This window comes from Chiloscyllium punctatum, chromosome 20 (assembly GCF_047496795.1).
Source record: "Chiloscyllium punctatum isolate Juve2018m chromosome 20, sChiPun1.3, whole genome shotgun sequence".
Lineage (NCBI taxonomy): Eukaryota > Metazoa > Chordata > Chondrichthyes > Orectolobiformes > Hemiscylliidae > Chiloscyllium > Chiloscyllium punctatum.
Genome location: NC_092758.1, coordinates 75,528,598 through 75,549,687, shown reverse-complemented (window position 1 = coordinate 75,549,687; position 21,090 = coordinate 75,528,598). Strand labels below are relative to the sequence as shown.

General features: G+C 39.7%; 1 protein-coding gene across 1 annotated transcript in view; it reads right to left on the bottom strand.

Annotated features, from left to right (window-relative positions):
• The window catches only part of LOC140491824 (ran-binding protein 17-like), a 430,222-nt gene that overhangs the window by 7,876 nt on the left and 401,256 nt on the right, over positions 1-21,090 (bottom strand). The window contains exon 11 of the mRNA XM_072590219.1: positions 2,960-3,058. Within this exon, the coding sequence (XP_072446320.1) occupies positions 2,960-3,058 (99 nt within the window). The remainder of the gene's footprint in view (positions 1-2,959; positions 3,059-21,090) is intronic.

Below are 21,090 nucleotides of genomic sequence, written 5' to 3'. Positions count from 1 at the left end.
AGAAAGGGGGCAAAAACTTTAGTTTCGTTCAGGATTCAGGTTATAAATGTCAAATCTGCACTAGGTATTCCTTCAGTGTCACTAGTCTCTCCAGTAAGTTAAACCCTTTGTCCCACCACCTATGTCCCATAGTCAGTGTGGTGCAGTGTGTAACATCCACAAGATAGGTAGCAATAATTTGCCAAGGACCCCTCAATAGCACCTCCCAGATCTGCAAACTCTACCACCAAGGACAAGGGCAGCAGATGTATGGGAACATCATCACCTGCAAATTCCCCATCAAGTCACACACCATCTGGACTTGGAACTATAATACAGTTCCTTCACTGTCATTGGGTTAAAACCATGGAGCTTCTTTCCTAACAGTATTGTGGGTGTTCCTACATCTCACGACCAGTAGTGGTTCATGAGGCAGCTCATCACTACCCTAAGGGCAATTAAGGTTGGGCAATAAATGCTAACCTGGCTAGTGTCACCAATATTTTATGAAAGCTGTGCATAAAGATATGGTAATATCCATCTTCCTGTATTCCTGACAGACATTGACTAATGCACCTAATGCATTAAGTATATGATTGGCTCTACCTGAGATGCATTTGGAATGTCATGGGGATCAATGGGAGTATGAAGTGTCCAACACTGAGCTAATTCAAAGAGTAGAAATGTCTTGAATTGCCTTAGAGTTCAGCTCAGATGGAGTGGACATGTAATACAGATGAGAAAATTTTTAAAATGTTATTTTTATTCACAACTTAAACTTGGACGCTGTGAGGATGGCTGAGGTTCAGGTTCAAAATGCAAGAGAGTGAAATATTAGTGGAGCAATCTCATCTGTTGTGACATTTCCTTTCAACAGTAAAGAAGAAAAGCAGTGATGGACAAAAGAGAAGCTGGAAATTCTGAGCAATCTCTACAAAAATCAGGCAGTCCACTCTCACATACACTCTGGAAAGCCATGCTAATCTACTCTATGCTACATTAGAATGCAAAATAGATGCATAAAAGAAACGGCCATCTTTGATAACAAAGGAAAACTGAAATTAAATCTAGCCTTATCAGTGACAGCACACCCCATTAATGAATCACTAAAACAAAGGACACGGAGAGGAACTTCAGTTAATGGCATAGACTTACCGTTTCTCCCTTGGACCTTTGGATTGTCGTCATTAGTTATTACAGTGAATGAGCTTTTACCAGATTAGATAATTTAACGTAGACCAGGGATTCAGGTTAGGATTTTCTGATTTGCACATCGCAATATCACATTACAGCAGTGCATTCATAAACTCAGACATTAGGGCAGAAAAATATAACTGCATTATTATTATTATTATGTTGTTGTAATTTTAACTGGCAGACGTTCTGATGCTTGGGCCTTATTTTACTTGAATCATACATGTTAATCCAGCACTTGGATACAAAATTCTGATTGGGATAGTTACAAAATAGCATGCTTATTCATTTGGCTAATGGATAGTACGGGTCGATAAAGTGTGGTGCTGGAAAAAAGCACAGCAGTTCTAGGTTGGGAAAGATGAGGGGTCACATGAGCTGCAATGAGCCAGATTAGTTTCATTGTGACCACAGAAAAGTGGCATGAAGAAGATTTAAAAATGGAATTAGGCCATTCTCTGAGCAGCTTCTCAATCAAGGATGCTGTAGATGGTGGTTCAAAAGCATGTAGAATGGAAAGCCTGTTCTGCGGGATACACTCTTAATACCACTGACTTAGTTGCAATACTCTGTCAGCCAGCATCTCAAATAAATAAACGCAGGGTTCCTGAAAACTCTTAAAGAAAAGAAATATGCATCAAAATGAAAACATTAATTCCTTGGGCCTGATTCAGGCATAGATACTAACCACAATTGCTGTCAAGTGCTTGAACCTTCCTCATATCTTGTTTGGTTTTGGGGAAGCTCAGAATTGGGCTGGCACTTTGTGAGAAACACTAACAACCCCAAACAGTTTTGTTAATCATAATGGATTGCTTTCTTTTGAAAAGGAAAAAGATTACAGCCTATTTTATTTATATCCAATGAAGAATGTCGGCAAAGCATAGAAATCAGATATTTTTTATACTTGGGAGAGGGGAATGATTCATTGGTTTATGCAGGATAGAAATTATTAGGCTACCAAATATGTGAAAGATTGCAGTGATCCATAAAGTATGATAATGCGATGTCACCTACTATTGCAAAACACTGTCTATCCTCTATCGCTCACTTAATCATTTTAAAAGTAGTGCTATCTTTCATTGCACTTGGATGCAAATCATCATGAAGCAGATAATGTTAAAGATACTGAATCCACTACGACAAAACTAGGTCATTCAAGGGAGGTGAATGATGAGACATCTCACATCGTATTTACATTTATTCTTCTCTTCTATCATCTTCATCTTATCCCTTTGCTTCATTTTTGGTGGAGGTAAAGAATTTATCTGAAACACATTTACATTTCAATCACAGCATTAAGCTGTTCTCTGCATGGCTCTTTCTGCTTCTCCTGCCAGTACAGTATGGAGTGTGAATGTATCCTGAAAACAGTAGGTTGACTGTGACATGATCTTCTGTCACTGTAGCTTCTCTCGGGTTTCTACTGATTTTGAAGTGTTTGTAAGATATTGAGATAATTCTACAGAAATTCTTCCACAGAGCACAAATAAATCAGAAGCTGTCACTGGACACGAACTAAACCTGAGCACACAAGGATATGAGAGGCAATGATAACTGGAAATGCTGATATTGGAGAAGAGCTGGATTATGGAAGATCTTATTATTGTATTTGAAGTTCTAAGTGGTTAAAATGAATATTAATCAAAGCATATCATTGCAGACTAGGTAGTTGGTATGAATCCAAACTCTGGAATGTGAAGCTGCATGGATACTTTATAAAGATGCGATAGAGACTGCTGCTCAGTTCTGTTGGTCATATTCTGTCTTGTGAAGCCTTCCTTACCTTCTCATTGAGAAGTATCAGTCCCAGGAGTGGACGTGACATTGACCACTGATTCCTACAGTCTTCAAATATAATGCAATTCATTAGAATGGAGAGCATCTGCAATCAGGAAGAACAATGATTAAAACACAGAGTTGACCAATAATATAGCCATAAAGCCATCACTCTATACGTTTTAGTAATCAACCTGGGTATCTCTGCTTAATTTTAATACCTCATCTGTCTTGTTCCTTACAGACATGATTTGAAAACTACAGCACTGGAAAAGCACAGCAGGTCAAGCCACCTCATCTTCCACCTTGGGACCCTTCAACAACATGGCATCAACATCAACTTTACTACTTTCCAAATCTCCCCTCTCCCCACTTCATCCCAGATCCAATCCTTCAATTGCACACTGCCCTCTTGAGCTGTACTACCTGTCCATCTTTCTTCTCACCTATTTGTTCCATCCTCCCCACCGACCTATCACAATTACCCCCCACCTGCAGCCTTCTCTCGTACTATCCATGTCCCGCACCCCCACCTGGCCTACCCCTCTTAACAGCACCTCCCCCCACATTCCTTAGGAAGGGCTTATGCCTGAAATATTGACTCTCCTGCTCCTCTGATGTTGCCTGACCGGCTATGCTTTTCCAGTGCCACACTTTTCGACTCTGACTCTCCAGCATCTGCAATCCTCATTTCCTCCTTACAGACATGGTGCTGTTCTGTGTTGTGGGATTCAGTTCTTCAAGTTGATTTCCCAATTAAGAAATTAATACTATCTGAGATGTTGGCATTTTTAAAAGTTTGGAACAGACTAATCATAGATGGAACTGTTGGGAAAGGCAGAGTACAATGAAGGTCAGTATTGGGATTCATCAATGGACGAAACTAGTTTAATGGGGTGCAGCCATAAAGTTACACAGAGATAGTGCCATCAAGGCTGTAGCATAAATTTTGTCAGTCGGGAGTGAAAGAAGTATCATAGTGGACCTGTTTCTAGTGCCACGTGTGAGATAGTGTTTTATTAGCAAGACCACTGCATATGTATTTCACTTGATGGTATATATTACACCATATTGTCTTACCTTTCACTGACATTAAGATGAACACTGCTCCTTGCAAAACCTCTCCCGTACATTCAAAGGATCCAAATATGTCATGCTGTACTCTGATTGTCCACCCAATATCTTTGCTGTGGAAGATCTAATTAACTCTACTATCACCTATGCCAGCTCATTGTTCTCTTGTATCACAAAACAGCTCAAATCCACAGCTCTGCTGGCCTGTCCTTCCTTGACAGTCAAAGCATCATTTCCTTCTTATTTTCTAAAGTGTACCTGCCTGAGGAGTTGGCAAAGACAACCTTTGGCCCTGTGTTGCTGGCCAGTCTCTCAATGCTCGCCATCATGGCTGATGCATGACAACTGTCCTCAAATACAATGCAACCCTTTATTCGGAGTGACTGTGTGTGGCTATGCTTTTAAAATATGGTCACTTTGTGCCACTTTTAGAATTAAACATTACTATGTGTTACGATCGAGCCCTCCACAATCACCTGATGAAGGAGCGTCGCTCCGAAAGCTAGTGTGCTTCCAATTAAACCTGTTGGACTATAACCTGGTGTTGTGTGATTTTTAACTATGTTTAAATGGGTTGCCATCTGGCATCCTGCTGATCTTAAATGTCACTAATACCTCACAATGTTGTCAGCCTGGGATGAAGCCAGCAGAAATGAGTATACACATATTTTTCAAATCAATTTTATGACAACTTTAAAGAAAACAGACTGATTACTGTGGGAGATCAAAATAACTCTAACAGTGTAAAACAATGAGATTCAGTGTAAAACAATGAGATTCATAATGAAGATCTGCTTTATAAATTATCTCACACTGAATAAGTCACAAATGTTAAACAAAAACAGAAGTTGCTGGAAAAGCTCAGCAGGTCTGGCAGCTTCAATGAAGAGAAATCAGAGTTAACATTTTAATTCCAGTGACCCTTCCTCAGATCTGAGCTTTTCCAGCAACTTCTGTTTTTGTTTCTGATTTATAGCATCTGCCGTTCTTTTGGTTTCCACACATGTTAAATATTGGTGATTTAAAGCTAATTATAGAGGGGTTGCAAGCATTGTAGCCATTGTCATTAAAAACCAATTTACTTGTAAGAAAACATCTAAAGCAGTTTCTTCTATATAGGTTTTATTTTTTACTGTCATTCTGTCTGCCAGCTTGCTCTGGAAATAAGACCCACAGGAAAATTTTTATCTACAGCCATCTTATTGCTATACACATTATGAGTATAAAAATTAAAGGAGGGAAAGTAGATGAGATTAAAGAGATAATTTCAAGGGAGAGCAAGAGAGGCAGAGAGGATTAGAAAGAGAATTCCCAGGAGGCGAGAGAGAAAAAGAGAGAGAGAGAGAGAATTCCTTGTGTAAGGTCCTAGGCTACTGCAGCCCCTGTCATCAAGGATGGAGTAATTGATATTTATGGATGAGCCTTGTAGTTGGTAGTCTGCCAATCTGTATAAATTGTGAATACAGGAGTGATGGTGTCATTCAAGAAGTTGACTGTCAGTATCAGTGTTACATATTAACATTTTATACTTCAAGTTTATCACCCTTTAGTCTCTTTCCCTACTTATTTTAGACCAGAAGATCATTAATGTGGAAGAAGAACAAGCCATTCAGCAACTTCTGGCCATTCTATCTAAAGCACGTGTACAATCTACCTTTTCACAAACCCTTTAAGATTCATTTAATTTCCTGAAATAAACTTTGCATAAATGTTCACGTAATCCTCAATCTGCAAATTCCAGAACATTTACCAATCTCCATTGTCCGATATCTGTATTAACATCTTCCTTAGAACATGCTCACACAGCTGGTTCACTGGGCTATTACTGGTGACTAACACTGGGACTACCAGTGCACGTAATTATCCCTCAAAAACTGCATCCGTTTCCCTTCTCAGTACAAGCTTCATTCACCTTCACAGTGCACTTGATCATAACTATTTGTAAATATTCATATTTCCTTCAATCTCATTCCCAATGGACCATTAATCTGACTCTCTTGTAAAGGATTTAATTGAGAAAACAGTGAATACTTTTGAAGATCAAAACTGCTTTGCAAATTGACACCTGCTGCCTACATAGCAACATTCCCTGGCCTTTAACAAGTTGACTGAGTGATAGCACTGAGATGCACAACATGGTAAACAACTATGTAGGTACCATCCACTCTTAAACCATAAGGCACAGGAGCAGAAATTAGGCCATTCGGCCCATCAAGTCTGTTCTGCCATTCAATCATGGCTGATGAGTTTTTCAACTCCACTCTTCTGCTCTCTCTCCCCTTGTAACCCTGGATCCCCTTGACAATCAAGAACCTATCTATCTCTGTGTTAAACATACTCAGTGACCTGGCCTCCACAACTTTCTGTAGCAATAAGTTCCAGAGATTCAGCCTCTCTGGCTAAAGAAGTTTCTCCTTATCTCTGTTCTAAAGAGTCTTCCCTTTACTCTAAGGCTGTGCACTCGGGTCCTTGCCTCTCCTGCCAATGGAAACATCATCCCAATGACCATTCTGTCCAGGCTGTTCAGTATTCTGTAAGTTTCAATTAGATTATCTCCTCATCCTTCTAAACCTTATCAAGTATAGTCTCAGAGTCCTCAAACATTCCTCAGATGTTAAGCCTTTCATTCCTGGGATATTTCTCATGAACCTGTTCTGAACCCCCTCCAAAACCAATGTATCCTATCTGTGATATGGGGCCCAAAACTGCTCACAATACCCTATACGCCGTCTGACCAGAGCTTTATAAAGCCTCACAATTATATCCCTGCTTTTATATTTTAGTCCTCTCGAGTTGAATGACAACACTTTGCCTTCCTAATCGCCAACTGCAAGTTTACCTTGACAGAATCCTGGACTGGGACTTCCACATCTCTTTGTACTTCAGAGTTTTGAATTTTCTCCCCATTTAGAAAATAGTCCATGTCTCTGTTCTTTCTATCAAAGTGCATGACTCACACTTTGTCACATTGTATTCCATCTGCCACTTCTTTGCCCACTCTACTAACCTAAATCTTTCTAAAGCCTCCCTATATCTCAATTCTACCTGTCCCTCCATTATCTTTGTATCATCTGCAAATGTAGCCAAAATGCCCTCATTTCCTTAATCCAGATCATTAATGTATAAAGTGAAAAGTTGTGGTCCCAACACTGATCCTTGCAGAACACCACTAGTCACTGGCTGCCATCCTGAACAGGACCCTTTTATCCCCACTCTCTGCCTTCTGCCAGACAGCTATGCAAGCACTTGCCTCTAACAACACAGGCCTTTATATTACTCAGCAGCTTCCTGTGCAGCACCTTGTCAAAGGCCTACAAGAAGTCCAGATATATCATTGGCTCTCCTTGGTCTAGCCTACTCATTGCCTCTGCAAATAAATTTGTCAGGTATGCTCCCCTTGATGAAACCATGCTGACTTTGCCATGCACTTCCAAGCATTCAGAAATCTCAACCTTCACCATGGACTCCAAACTCTTACCAAGACTAAGATCAGGCTAATCAGTCTATAAATTTCACGTCCTTTGCCTTGCTCCTTTCTTAAACAGGGTGATTTCATGCAGGATTTTCCAGTCATCTGGGACTGTCTTGACTCCAGTGATTTCTGAAAGATCACCACTAAAGTCTCCACTATCTCTTCAGCTATGTCATTCAGAACTCTGTGGTACAGCCTATCTGGTCCAGGTGATGTATCCATTTTCAGACCTTTCAGTTTTCTAGCACCTTCTCCTTGGTGATTGCCATCATCACCATCTCTGCCCCCTGACTCTCTTGGATTTTTGGGATTCTACTAGTGTCTTCTGTGAAATCTGACGCAAAGTACTTATTCAGTTCCTCAGCCATTTCTTTATACCCCATTACTACTCTAGCTTCATTTTCCAGCAGCTCAATGTCTACTGTTGCCTCTGTTTTGTCCTTTATATATCAAAAGAAACTTTTGCAATTTTTTTTATGTTGCTGGCTTGCTTCCCCTCATATTTAATCTTCTCCCTCCTTATTTCTTTTCTTGTTATCCTCTGTTGGTCTTTGTAGATTTCCCAATCTTCTGGCTTCTCACTACCCTTCGCCACATTATGTGATTTCTTTTTTGCCTTTATGTTGTTCTTGACTTCCCTTGTCAGCCATGATTTCTTCATCCTCCCTTTAGTATGCTTCGTTTTCCTAGGGATGAATTTTTGTTGTGTCTCCCGAAATACTCCCAGAAACTCCTGCCATTGCTGTTCCACCGTCTTTCCTGCTGCCCTCCTCTCCCAGTCAATTCTGGTCAACTCTTTCCCCATGCCTTTATAATTACCTTTATGCAACTGTGATACCGTTACATCTGATTCCACTTTCTCCCTCTCGACTTGCAGAGTAAATCCTATCATATTTTGTTTACTGCCTCCTTTGGGTTCCTTCACCTTAAGCCCCCTTATCAAATCTGCCTCATTGTACAACACTAAATCCAGAATTGCCTATTTTGTAGTGGGCTCCACCACAAGCTGCTCCAAAAAGGCCATCTCGCACGTATTCCACAAAATCCTTTTTTGGCAATCCATTAACAACCTGATATTCCCAGTCCACCTACATATTGAAATCCACCCCGATCATGAGAACACATAACCCAGTACTTTGTGAGTATCAATAATTACGACAATCTTATCCTGTTTAAGGTTTTGAACCAGTCTTTCGGACTTTCCTTTCAAACTCCCATCAACTGGACAAAGCAATATTTTCTGTAAATATGCAGTATGATACTGCAATGCAAAACAAGACAATGCTAACTCATTCTTGAATAAAAATAGGAGGGGATCCATTTATGTTACTGATACAGATTCTACCAGTTGCTATACTTGGGACAAAAGCACACTGCAGGAAATAAAATGCAGCTTTCTAGAAATTGATTGGACAGGAGGATAATAAGGTCTCTCAATCATTTGTCTTGCTAGCTGCTTGTTACATGTTTCCAATCAGACCTAATTCAGTTTCATTTCTGGGGATGAACAAGAAAGTGAACATATTTTTATGCTTTGACACCGATTCAGATAGAGATTCATCTTTAAAAATACAAAAGAATGATTCAAACTAATAACAATAGGAAACAGCAGTTGCATCGCTGTTTATGGAACTAAGCACAATAAGAGATGAGTACAATAAATCTACTTGAATGATTTTGCCAATTTTCTCCACACCTCTCCTGGTGCTGACTCATATTGGATGCAGCCCCATAAGTGCTGAGAGGAGGTCTTTCCTTACTTATTCACTGTGGCCATTCTTTATTTGTTAATATAAAGGGTATGTTGGTTGGGCATACGCTCATTATAAAGAAGTCCACTGCAAACTAATTGAGGAAAAGACTTCCCCAGAGTTGGAAGACTCTGTGGACCTTTAAAAATGGTAGTCAGCGCACCAGATCTTGAAGGATTAGTGGGTGAGGTAAGTTGGCATTGACTAGGCAAGGAGGGTATAAGAAACTCTGCTAATTTGGTTGGGAGTTTATAGGGTTTTAGGTTTGAGGGTTAGCTAACAGACTAGAGCAGGAGATAGATTAACAGGGACACATTTAAGAGGATATTTCATGTTACACAGTTTAAGTACATTCTTGAATTATTCTAAAGGTAGCACCACGATCTGTGGTTAACTAAAAACGTTAGGTTAAACATCAAATATATCTGCTCAAAGATGAGTGGCAGGTCAGTTGATTGGTTAGAGTACAACTGGCAACGAGAAAATGATATATTCTAACCAGCCTGCCTCAGCACTCATCTGCCCTATGTCTTTCTCACATCTGATTCTGGGGTAGACATATGTATAGTAGGCCATTCAGCTCCTCTTACCTGCTCCTAGATTCAATAAGATTATGCCTGATCTGATTGTGGCCTCAACTCCACATTTCTGCCTTTGACTTACTTGTTGGTCAAGAATCTACCTACCTTCCTTTATGTTAAAAAATATTCAACGACCTCACCTTCTCTGCTATCTGGAGAAGAGTTCTAAAAACTCATATCTCTCTGAGGGAAAACATTCATCCTAATTTACATTTTAAATAGGAGACACTTTACTATTACATGGTGGAGAGGGTTTTAAACTAATTTATTATTTAAACTACATAGTAGGAACATGAAATCAAATATGAAAAGATATGGTATTTTGAAGAGTCGGGACAAGGTAAGAGTAAAAAATAGCAATATGTGAAATGAGAGTCAGAAAATGGCAGTATTAATCAAAGATAGTATTTGCGCAATAATATGAGATTTTCTTAGTTCAGGAGATTAGGATGTAGAACCAGTTTGGGTGGAGACAAGAAATAGTAGGGGAAAGAAACCACTCATGAGAGCGATTTACAGACCTAAAAGTTACAACAATATTGGATGAAGAGGATTCATGGCTAATTCAATCTATACATGAACTGGAGAAATCAGATTCACGTAACAGCCTGCTTTCAAGATAGTTTTTGAGAGAAGCCCATTCTGGAACCTATCAGACAGTAGGTTATCTTAAACTTGGTATTGGGTAATGTGACAGGATTAATTAATGACATCAGAGTAAAGGCACAACTAGGTAGCAGTGAACATAATATGACTTAATTTTACATCCAGTTTGAAAGGGAGAACTCTGGGTATAAAACCAGCATTTTTAAACATAAGATCAACTATGTGGCATGAAAGCTGAGAGGGCTGAAGTTAGCTAGCATACTAGAGCAGAAGATAGATTAACAGGGACACAGCAGCAGACATTTAAGAGGATATTTCATGTTACACAGAATAAGTACATTCTAGAATTATTCTAAAGGCAGCGCCACGATCTATGGTTAACTAAAAAAGTTAGGTTAAGCATCAAATATATCTCCCCAAAGATGAGTGGCAGGTCAGCTGATTGGTCAGAGTATAAAACTTGGCAGAGAATGACTAAAAGCTTATTCAAGATGAAGAAATTAGTGTATGACAAGAAGCTAACTAGGAATATGAAAATGGATAGCAAGCACTTCTACAGTTATTATATAGGAAAGGAGTAGGCAAACTAAGTATTGGGCCTCTGGAGAGTAAGAATATAGAGTTCATGGTAAATGATAAAAAATGACAGATGAACAAAAATTTTGCTCACTAGCATCATTGTAGAGACTACTGAAATATTCCAGTTATAGGTGTAAGTAGGGAGGTGGAAAGGAGAGAGGAACTTGGTGAAATTAAGATCACCAGGGAAGTGGCGCTGAGCAAACTGATGGAGCTGCAGGCTGACCAATCTCTGGGTCCAAAAGGATTTCATCCTAGGATCTAAAAGGAGGTTGCTCATGAGGTATTGGATGTATTTTTGTTTTATCCAAAATTTCCTGGATTCAAGAATGATTCCAAGAGACAGATTTTTGTGTGTGTGTGTGGTGTTGTTGAGGGGGGGGCGGTTTAGTCAGGAGACCTAGGAAACTATAGACCAGTTAGCTTCACATCTGTCATGGGGAAGGTGCTTGAATCAATTATTAATGACAGTATAGTTTAGCAGTTAGAAAAACTGAGAGTTATCAAGATTAATTATATACCTCAGTCAGTGAAGTGTTATTATCAGTTAACATGTTAAAGGGAAATCATGTTTAACCAATTTATTGTAGTTCTTTGAAGGAGTAACATGCACTGTGGATAAAAAAAAAAGAGCCTGTAGATGTTCTGTCCTTGGAAATAGAAGGCATTTAATATGTGCCACATCAAGGGTTATTGTGGTAAATAAGAGCTCATGGTGCAAGCATCTGACTCACTGGCTGAAAACGGAGAATATGCATAAGTGGGTCTTTGTCTGATTGGCAGATGTGATGTTTAACACAGAAGTGATAAAAAGAAGGGTGACTGGACCCAACACAGTAACTCTGCCTTCTCCCCATAGATGCTGCCAGACCTACTGAGTTTTTCCAGCAATTTCTGTTTCTGATTTCTAGCATCTGTAGATTTTTGTCTTTTTGTTGTAGATAGATTTTTGTTCAACAAAGGAATCAAAGGTAATTAGGGTAGTTGCGAATGTAGAATTAACACTGTTAAAGATTACCCATCATCTTATTGAATGGCAGTGCAGGCTTGAGGGACCGAATATCCTACTTTATCTCCTATTTTATATGTTCAATATAAATGAGCACAGATTCTGCCCCCTTGTTCTTATAGAATCCCTACAGTGTGGAAACAGGCCATTTGGCCCAACAAATGCACACCGACCCTCCAAAGAGTATCCAAGCTAGACCCATTCCCCTACCCTAATACTCTACATTTCCCATGATTAATGCATCTAGCCTACACACCCCTGAACACTATGGGAAATTTGGCATGGCCAGTTCTCCTAATCTGCACATCTTTGGATTGTGGGAGGAAACCGGAAAAGCCGGATGAAACCCACACAGACACGGGGAGAGTGTGCAAACTCCACACAGCCTGAGGCTGGATTCGAACCTGGATCTTTGGCACTCTGAGTGCAGCAGTGCTAACCACTGAGCCACTGTGCTGCCTACTAGTTCTAGTCTCCCCACAAGGAAAAACAGCCTCTCATCATCCATCTTGCAAAAACCCCTCAGGATGTCATATGATTTCATAAGATCACATTTCATTTTTCCAAATTCCAATGGATATGGGCTCAGCCAGTCCAGCACTTCATCTCAAGGTAACTTCCAATAACAGGTTTCAATTGAGTAAACTTTGTCTGAACTGCTTCTGAATGGAGTTATATCCTTTCTTAAATATAGAAACGAAATACATGCACAGTACTTCAGATGTGATCTCAACAGTTCCCTCTGCAACTCTAGCAAAATATCCCAACTTTTATATTCCATTCTCTTTGCAATAAACAATATTCCATTTGCCTTCCTAATCATTTGCTGTACCTGCACACCAACTCTGTGAATAGTCGGTCCTTGGGTAGTGATGTAGAACAGAGGAACTTAGGGGTGCAGGTACATAGTTCTTCATGTTTATGTTAAAAAAGGCGGTTGGTACTTTAGCCTTTATTACTCAGTGCTTTGAGCATAGGAGTTGGAATGTTATGTTGAGGTTGTACAGGACACTGGTGAGGCCTCTTCTTGAATATTGTGTCTAGTTCTGGTTGCCCAGTTGAAGGAAGGATATCATCAAGTTGAAAAGGGTTCAGAAGAGATTTATTAGGATGTTGCTGGATATAGAAGGCTTGAGTTATGAAGAAAGGATGGATAGGCTGAGACTTCTTTCACTGGAGTGTAGGAAGTTGAGAAGTTACCTGATAGAAGTTTATAAAATAATAAGAGGTGTAGATGGAGTTGATGGTAGTTGTCTTTTCCCCAAGATGGAGAATCGCAAAACTAGGAGGCACATTTTTTAAGGTGAGAGGAAAGAGAGGTAAAAAAAAATGAGAGGCAAATTTTTTACATGGAAGGTGGTTTGCATACGGAATGAACTTCGTAGAGAAGTGGTGGATTTGGGTACAAGTATAATGTTTAGAAGACATTTGGATAGATACATGAATAGGAAAGGTTTGGAGGGATATGGACCAGGAGGAAGTGGGACTAGTTTTGTTTGGGATCATGTTCGGCATGGACTGGTTGGACCGAAGGGTCTGTTTCTGTGCTATGACTATGTACAAATACACCCAGATCCCTTCATACCTCAGAATTCTGCATTTAAGTAATATGCTGCTTCACTAGAGTTCTTACCAAAGTGGATAAGTTCACATTTTCCCATATTACAAACTATTTGTCAAATTGTTGCCTGTGCATGTAACCTTCCTAAATTATTTTGCAGACTCTTTTATATCTTCATCCCAACCCATTCCTGTCCATCCTTCTGCCAACAGTAAATTTAGCAAACATACATTCAGCCGCTAAGTCATTAAGATAAAATGTAAATTCTTGACCACTGATCCTTGCAAAATTCCACTTGTCACATCTTGCCAACTTGGAAATGACCCACTCATGACTGTTTCCTGTTAGCTAACCAATTCTCTATCTGTACTATACCATGAGCTTTCATTGTGTGTGGTAATCTTTGATATGGTACCTTCAAATGATTACTGGAAATATAAGAACAGTACACCTACAGGTTTATCAAAGTTGCCTGTTACTTTCTTAAAGAACTTCAATAAAATAGTCAAACATAATTTTTCTTTCACAAACGATGTTGACTTTACCTATTTGCATAGAGATTTTCTAAGTCCCCAGATTCAAACCCCTCAACAACAAATTTTCCATTCTATCATAGTCATAAAGACGTACATCATGGAAACAGACCCTTCGGTCCAACTCGTCCATGCCGACCGGATTACCTAACCTCATCTAGTCCCATTTGCCAGCACTTGGCCCATATCCATCTAAACCCTTCCTATTCATATACCCATCCAGATGCCTTTTAAATGTTGTAATTGTACCAGCCTCCACCACTTCCTCTGGCAGCTTATTGCCATACAGGCACCACCCTTTGCTTGAAAAAGTTGCCCCTTAGGTCCCTTTAAAATCTTTCCCCTCTCACTCTAAACCTCTGCTCTCTAGTTCTCGATTCCCCCTACCCAGGGGAAAGACCTTGAATATTTATCCTATCCATGCCTGTCACGATTTTATAAAGCTCTACAAGGTCACCCCTCAGCCTCCGATGCTCCAGGGAAAACAGCCCCAACCTGTTCAGCCTTTCCGTGGAGCTCAAACCCTTCAACCCTGGCAACATCTTTGTAAATCTTTTCTGAACCCTTTCAAGTTTCACAACATCGCTTCAATAGGAAGGAGACCACAATTGAACACATTATTCCAAAAGTGGCTTAACCAAAGGCCTGTACAGTTTCAACATGACCTCCCAACTCCTGTACTCAATACTCTGACCAATAAAAGAAAGCATACCAAACGCCTTCTTCACTATCTTACCTATCTGCGACTCCACTTTCAAGGAGCTATGAACCTGTACTCCAGGTTTCTTTGTTCAGCAACACTCCCGAGGACCTTATCATTAAGTTTATAGGTCCTGCTCTGATTTGCTTTCCCAAAATGCAGCACCTTGCATTTATCTAAATTAAACTCCATCTGCCGCTCCTCAGCCCATTGGCCCATCTGATCAACATTGTAATCTGAGGTAACTCTCTTCACTTGTCCACTACACCTCCAATTTTGGTGTCATCTGCAAAATTACTAACTATACCTCCTATGTTGACATACAAATCATTTATATAAATGATGAAAAGTAGCAGACCCAGCACCGATCCTTGTGGCACCCCACTTGTCACTGGCCTCCAGTCTGAAAAGCAACCCTCCATCATCACCCTCTGTCTTCTATCTTCGAACCGGTTCTGTATCTGAATGGCTAGGTTCTGTACTCCATGAGTCAATGTAAAGCTAGCTGTTCTCCTGCTTTCTGTTTCCCTCCTTTCTTGAATGGAGGAGTTACATTTTATATTTTCCAATTTCTGATGGGACTTTTTCAGAAACAAGGGAACACTAAAGAAATCAAACCGATGCATCTACTATTTTATCAGCCACTTCTCTTAAGCCCCTAGAGTGAAGTTCATAAAGTCCTGGATGCTGGTCAGTTTTTACATCTAATGATTTTCTGTGGTGATTGTAACTGTTCTAGATTCCTCCCTGCCTTTCACCTCCTAATTCACAAATATTTTGGGATGTTACCTGTATCCTAGACAGTGAAAATAGATGCAAAATATCTGTTCAGTTAATTCATTTCCTTATCTTTCATTATTAAGTCCCCAGACTCACTCTCTAGAGGACCTACACTCACTTTATTTACTTTTTCCTTTTAAAATACTTGGAGAAACTCTTTCTATCTGTTATTATGGAACTTAATACCACAAAACCTGTCACATCATCCCCATATTCAGTCAAAATCTCATATTACAGGGCACTTTTACCAAAGTATGTCTTGTGAGATGGATAATTCCTATCTTGAACGACATCTCAGTAGCCAAAAATTTGGCCTGAAGTGTCAATCCATAGAGATGACTAAATTGATTTGCATCTAAAAAGGATTGGCAGAGCACTCATCCCATATATCACAATAACCTTATTCTTCTCCCACTAGATGTTATGATATGATTGGATGATGAGGGATTGGCTAACTGGATAGTTTTTTTATTTTGCCCCAGACTAGGCCCAATGCAGTACCACAACTGAAACCAGCAAACTCAGCATAGATCAAGGACTGAAACTGTGGTTGTCACGAAGCCATTGGGAGAGATATATTTCAATTTTAAATACTTCATCTTTCAAGAGCTAAGGTCACATTAGCAGCTTGAATATCCTGTCAAAACACCCACTCACTTTTCCTGTAATGACCTCATTAGACTGAACTTTGACCTCAACTAATATCGACTGAAGAGATGACAGTCACTGAAAATCTAATCCTCTGCATTTGACAGTTTGCTATTGACACGTATCCACAGATAATTACACGAGAGAGACTTTATTTTGACATATTTTTGGCACATTTAACTATACATTTTAGAAAGAGATTCTTGTCGTCCTCATTGACTCAGTAGTGGCTAAGTCACACAGACTGGATTATCCCTGATTTGATTCACAATTTCTGTTAATGAGTTAATCTCAATGGAAATGATAGTACATATACTGTGCTCACCATCAGTGTTGTTGGCTATGGCTCCATTCCATTTCAGTTCTTTATTATTTCAGGTGCTGTGGGCATAGTTGACAAGGCCAGCATTTCTGGACCATCTCTAACTGCCTTTGAACTGAGTGGCTTGCAATTCAGAGGGCAGCTAAGATTCAGTCACTTTGCTGTGGCTCGAGAGTTGTAGATGAGGTAGACTGATTAAGGAAGGCAGATTTCATTCTCTTAAGGGCATCCATGAACAAGGTGGGTTTTTATGACAGGAGAAAGTGAGGACTGCAGATGCTGGAGATCAGAGCTGAAAATGTGTTGCTGGAAAAGCGCAGCAGGTCAGGCAGCATCCAAGGAGCAGGAGAATCGACGTTTCGGGTTTGAGCCCTTCTTCAGGAATGTTTTTATGACAATCAACAATAACTGTCATGGTCACCATGACTGAGACCACCTTCATATTACAAATTTATTAATGCACCTCTGTGGTGGGATTTGAACTCGTCCGCAGAACATTAGCCTGGGCCTCTGAATTAAGAGTCAAGTGATATTATCATGATGCCACTAACTCCTAACTCCTTGAAAAGTGTGAATGCATGTGTGGATTTTAGGTAAGGCAAGGCCTAGGTTTACTTGAGAACTAAAACAATGCAACATCTGCTTTTTCTCCCCTTGTTCCTTTGAGCAATTGCCTCTTGTTGAGATATGGTTGTGCGGTATCCTCCAGCAAGTGAAGTCAACACTGTAAGTGCTTGTGTGAGATCACAGTCTGGTAAGATTGAGTGACCAGGAGAGGGACTCCAGCAATTTTCCCCATTTTTTAACTCAAGGAGTACTACAGACAATTTTAGTGTCCTTAATACCATTGTAGTTGAGATTAGATACCTCACATAAACTAGGAATTGAATCTAAGATCTTTGTGGACAGTGTGACTTGGTATCACACTAGGTGGTGTGAAACTGAACACCGCAGAAATGAACTGGCGACAACAGCATTTAAAGTTACTTTTTATGTACAAAATGCATTCTATCAATAACAAACTTGAAGGCAAGTATTTAACTCTTGCCTTTCTGGACAAAGAAGAAAGTCAGGTGGTTAGCAACAGGATAGAAGCTGAATGCTTAACAATTGCATTGCAAGCTTTCTGAAATCCTTAGAACAGTCACAAAATATGCAGAATCTGGAAATCAGGAGGTAAAACAGAATATGCTGGAAATACTCAACAAATTTGACAGCATCTGTGGAAATAGAAGGTAAACATTTCAGGTCAAAGATCTGAGAAATTAATGATTTCTTGAAGAAAATGCAGTGATACAGTTATATAATACAAACTGAGTATTTCTCCAGCACAAAGGCAGTGAATAGATGATAGTTATAAAATACAATTAATTTGCCTGAAATCAATCCACTTAAAACAAAAAATGCCGGAAATCACAGCAGGTCAGGCAGCATCTGTGGAGAGAGAGCAAGCTGGAGTTTACATGACTGTCGAAGTCATTGATAGCAATGTGTTCTCTTGGTGAGACTAACAGCAGAATTACCAAATCACCTTTATGCTGATTGGAACAAGTAACATCATTATATGCAACCTCCTTAAAATTTAACAAACTCCATGAAATTCAGACTATTTAAAGTAAATTCACTTAAGTTATAAAGAAGAAGTGCATAGTGTTTTGAAGTGTAGTCTAATCTTTCTTAAAGTTAGAAATGGGAATTCTACAATTCACTTCACATCTTCCCAAGCTCTGTCTACCGTCTAAAAACCAGTTATCAAGAACGTGATAAAAGACATTCTCCATTTGATGGGATGAATGCACCTTAAACAACATTCAAGAAGGTCAACACCATCCAAAACAAAACAGTTTATCTGACTGGCACCCATCCACTGCCTCAAGCATTCACTCCCTCTGCCATAATGGATAGCATTTGCCTTATATCCAACCTATAAGTTGCATTACATCTTCTTTGACAGCATCTTGCATACCAGTGAGTTCTATGAACTCAAAGGACAAGAATAGCAGATGCAAATTCCCCTCCAAAGCAAACACCATCTGACTGGGAATTATAATTGCTGCAAATTCACTGTTACAGGGACAGATCTCCCTCTCAAATACTGTGGGTGTCTGCTGGGGCAATTAGGGATGAGGAACAAGCACTGCCCTTGTCAAATACTCCTCTCTCATGAAGGAACATAAAATAAAAATAAACTCAAAGACAACTTTTGAGAAAGTGTGATTGCAGATGCTGGAGATCAAAGTCGAGAGTGTGGCGCTGGAAAAGCACAGGTCAGGCAGCATCCGAGGAAAAGGAGAATCGACGTTTCGGGCATAAGCCCTTCATGAGGCTTATGCCGGAAATGTCAACTCTCCTGCTCCTCGGATGCTGCCTGACCTGCTGTGCTTTTCCAGCACCACATGCTCGACTCAAGGATAACTTTCCCTGGGATAAAAGGTTTGAATCCTCTCACATTGATATACCTTGTAATATTGTGAGGAGGCTGGATAATTCTCCTATGGGCAGGTTGCTCTCAGATAACTCTTGAATGCATTCCTATGTTTGCAACATCATAACATTGGCTATACTTAAAGTACTTCCATTAGTAGTGCTTTGAGGTGTCCTGAGGTTGTGAAAAACACTATAAATACAAATCTTTCTTTATACCTATCATCAGTTGGGAATGGAGTATTAATGAGATCCAATGAACAGGTCAGTTTAAGATAGACACTTATTAAGTAGTTGCATATATATTTATCTAGCTTTCTTCACAACAAATTGCATTTCTGGACTCTTGGGTTGAACTTTTATCTTGTTCTTCACATAACTTGCCTTATTCATTACACTGCTCATTGTCAAAAGCCACATAAAGAGGGGAGCTGCATAGTATGGGAATACAATTAGTGCAGGTTATGCAGTATTAACATTGGATCTTAATGAGGGATAAATTAGCTGCCAGCTTTTTAAAAGTGTTAGGTCAGGAAATTATTTCTAGATCATGATGTGGTGACACTATCAAAATCAAATTAGGACCATTTCTATTGTAATTAAGTGCATGCAATCACTTCACATAAAATTTAGAAAGTGGACTATTTAGTACTGTAGCTATATTTAGATGTATATTTTATTTTATTTTCACATTTTGCTTGCTTAGGTTATTTCTGTCTTCTCATTCAGACAGAAAGACTGAACTCAGTGGACAGTGAAATTGATTGTTTCTCTAAAACCAACATATGTTCGGTTAGACTAACCTAGTAAATTTTCCTTCTTCCAATCTCTCCCTTATGGCATAGCTTTCAACTAACCTACAAGTAACCGTAACCTCTACTAATCTTAACAAATAGCAAAACCTACTTAACAAAGTCAGGATACTTTGAATGCCTACAGAGACCTAAGACTCTGAAAAGAACAGTGGAAACTCTAGGATGTGATTTTCCCCTCTCTGAAGTAATGAGAATAAGAGTGAGTGCAATGATCTAATCAGGCGAGAGTCCAAAAATCAGATTCTTGCCCTAAAGAAAACTGTCCTAATTAAGTCCTTCAAATTCTCACCATCAGGTGGTGAGAAGCTTATTTGCATCCATGAGTTATATAGCTTACAGTATTATTTACTCCTTCTCAATCAACTTATCAAACTCAATGCTACAAACACAACATTACAAAATTAAAAATCACACAACACCAGGTTATAGTCCAATAGGTTTAATTGGAAGCACACTAGCTTTCGGAGCGACGCTCCAAAAGCTAGTGTGCTTCTGATTAAACCTGTTGGACTATACCCTGGTGTTGTGTGATTTTTAATTTTGTACATCCCAGTCCAACACTGGCATCTCCAAATCATGAACATTACAAAAGCTTGCCTGTAAAAATTAAGCAGTTACCTATCAATTTGGGCTTTCTGCTTGGAATCTGATAGAGTTCACAGCTGTAATTCTATTAATTAAGACACTTCCTGCCAAGTCTGAATGATGGTCTGTGGTGCACTTCGAGGGTGGATTGTGGGTTCCGGAGGGTTGTTGCCTATAAACCTGGGGCTTTTCAGGGCTTTTTGGATGCAGTTGTGGGGTTGTCGAGGCACCAGGTAGCTTAAATCTGGGAACTGGCCTCATTGTATTAGTTTATGAGGGAATAGTCTATGTGATGGGGTATCTTGAGATAGAAGGATAGGACCTGACAGTGTAACAGAGAGAACAATACAGTCTCTAAGTTGGGGATGAAGTGGGAGGAACATTAAAGCAAGTCAGGGTGACTGTGGCCTCAACATGGGGAGGGCTCCAGGCATAAAGTAGGTACATAAATGGTGATAGAAGTGGATGTCACCAAACAGGGGAGGATGAAGTGTAATAGGGGTCACAGGGACTACAATACAACAGGGATATGAAGAATGGGGAGATAAGGCATAGGTTACAGGCGGTGCCTCGAAGCCACTCATATGCCTTAGTCCCACAGTTGGAACCATATTGATCTGAAAATCAACTCTGCCACAAAATCTCAATGTGGAAAACAGCACCTCCAAAGTGGGAGGAGTCAGTAACTGTATATTTCC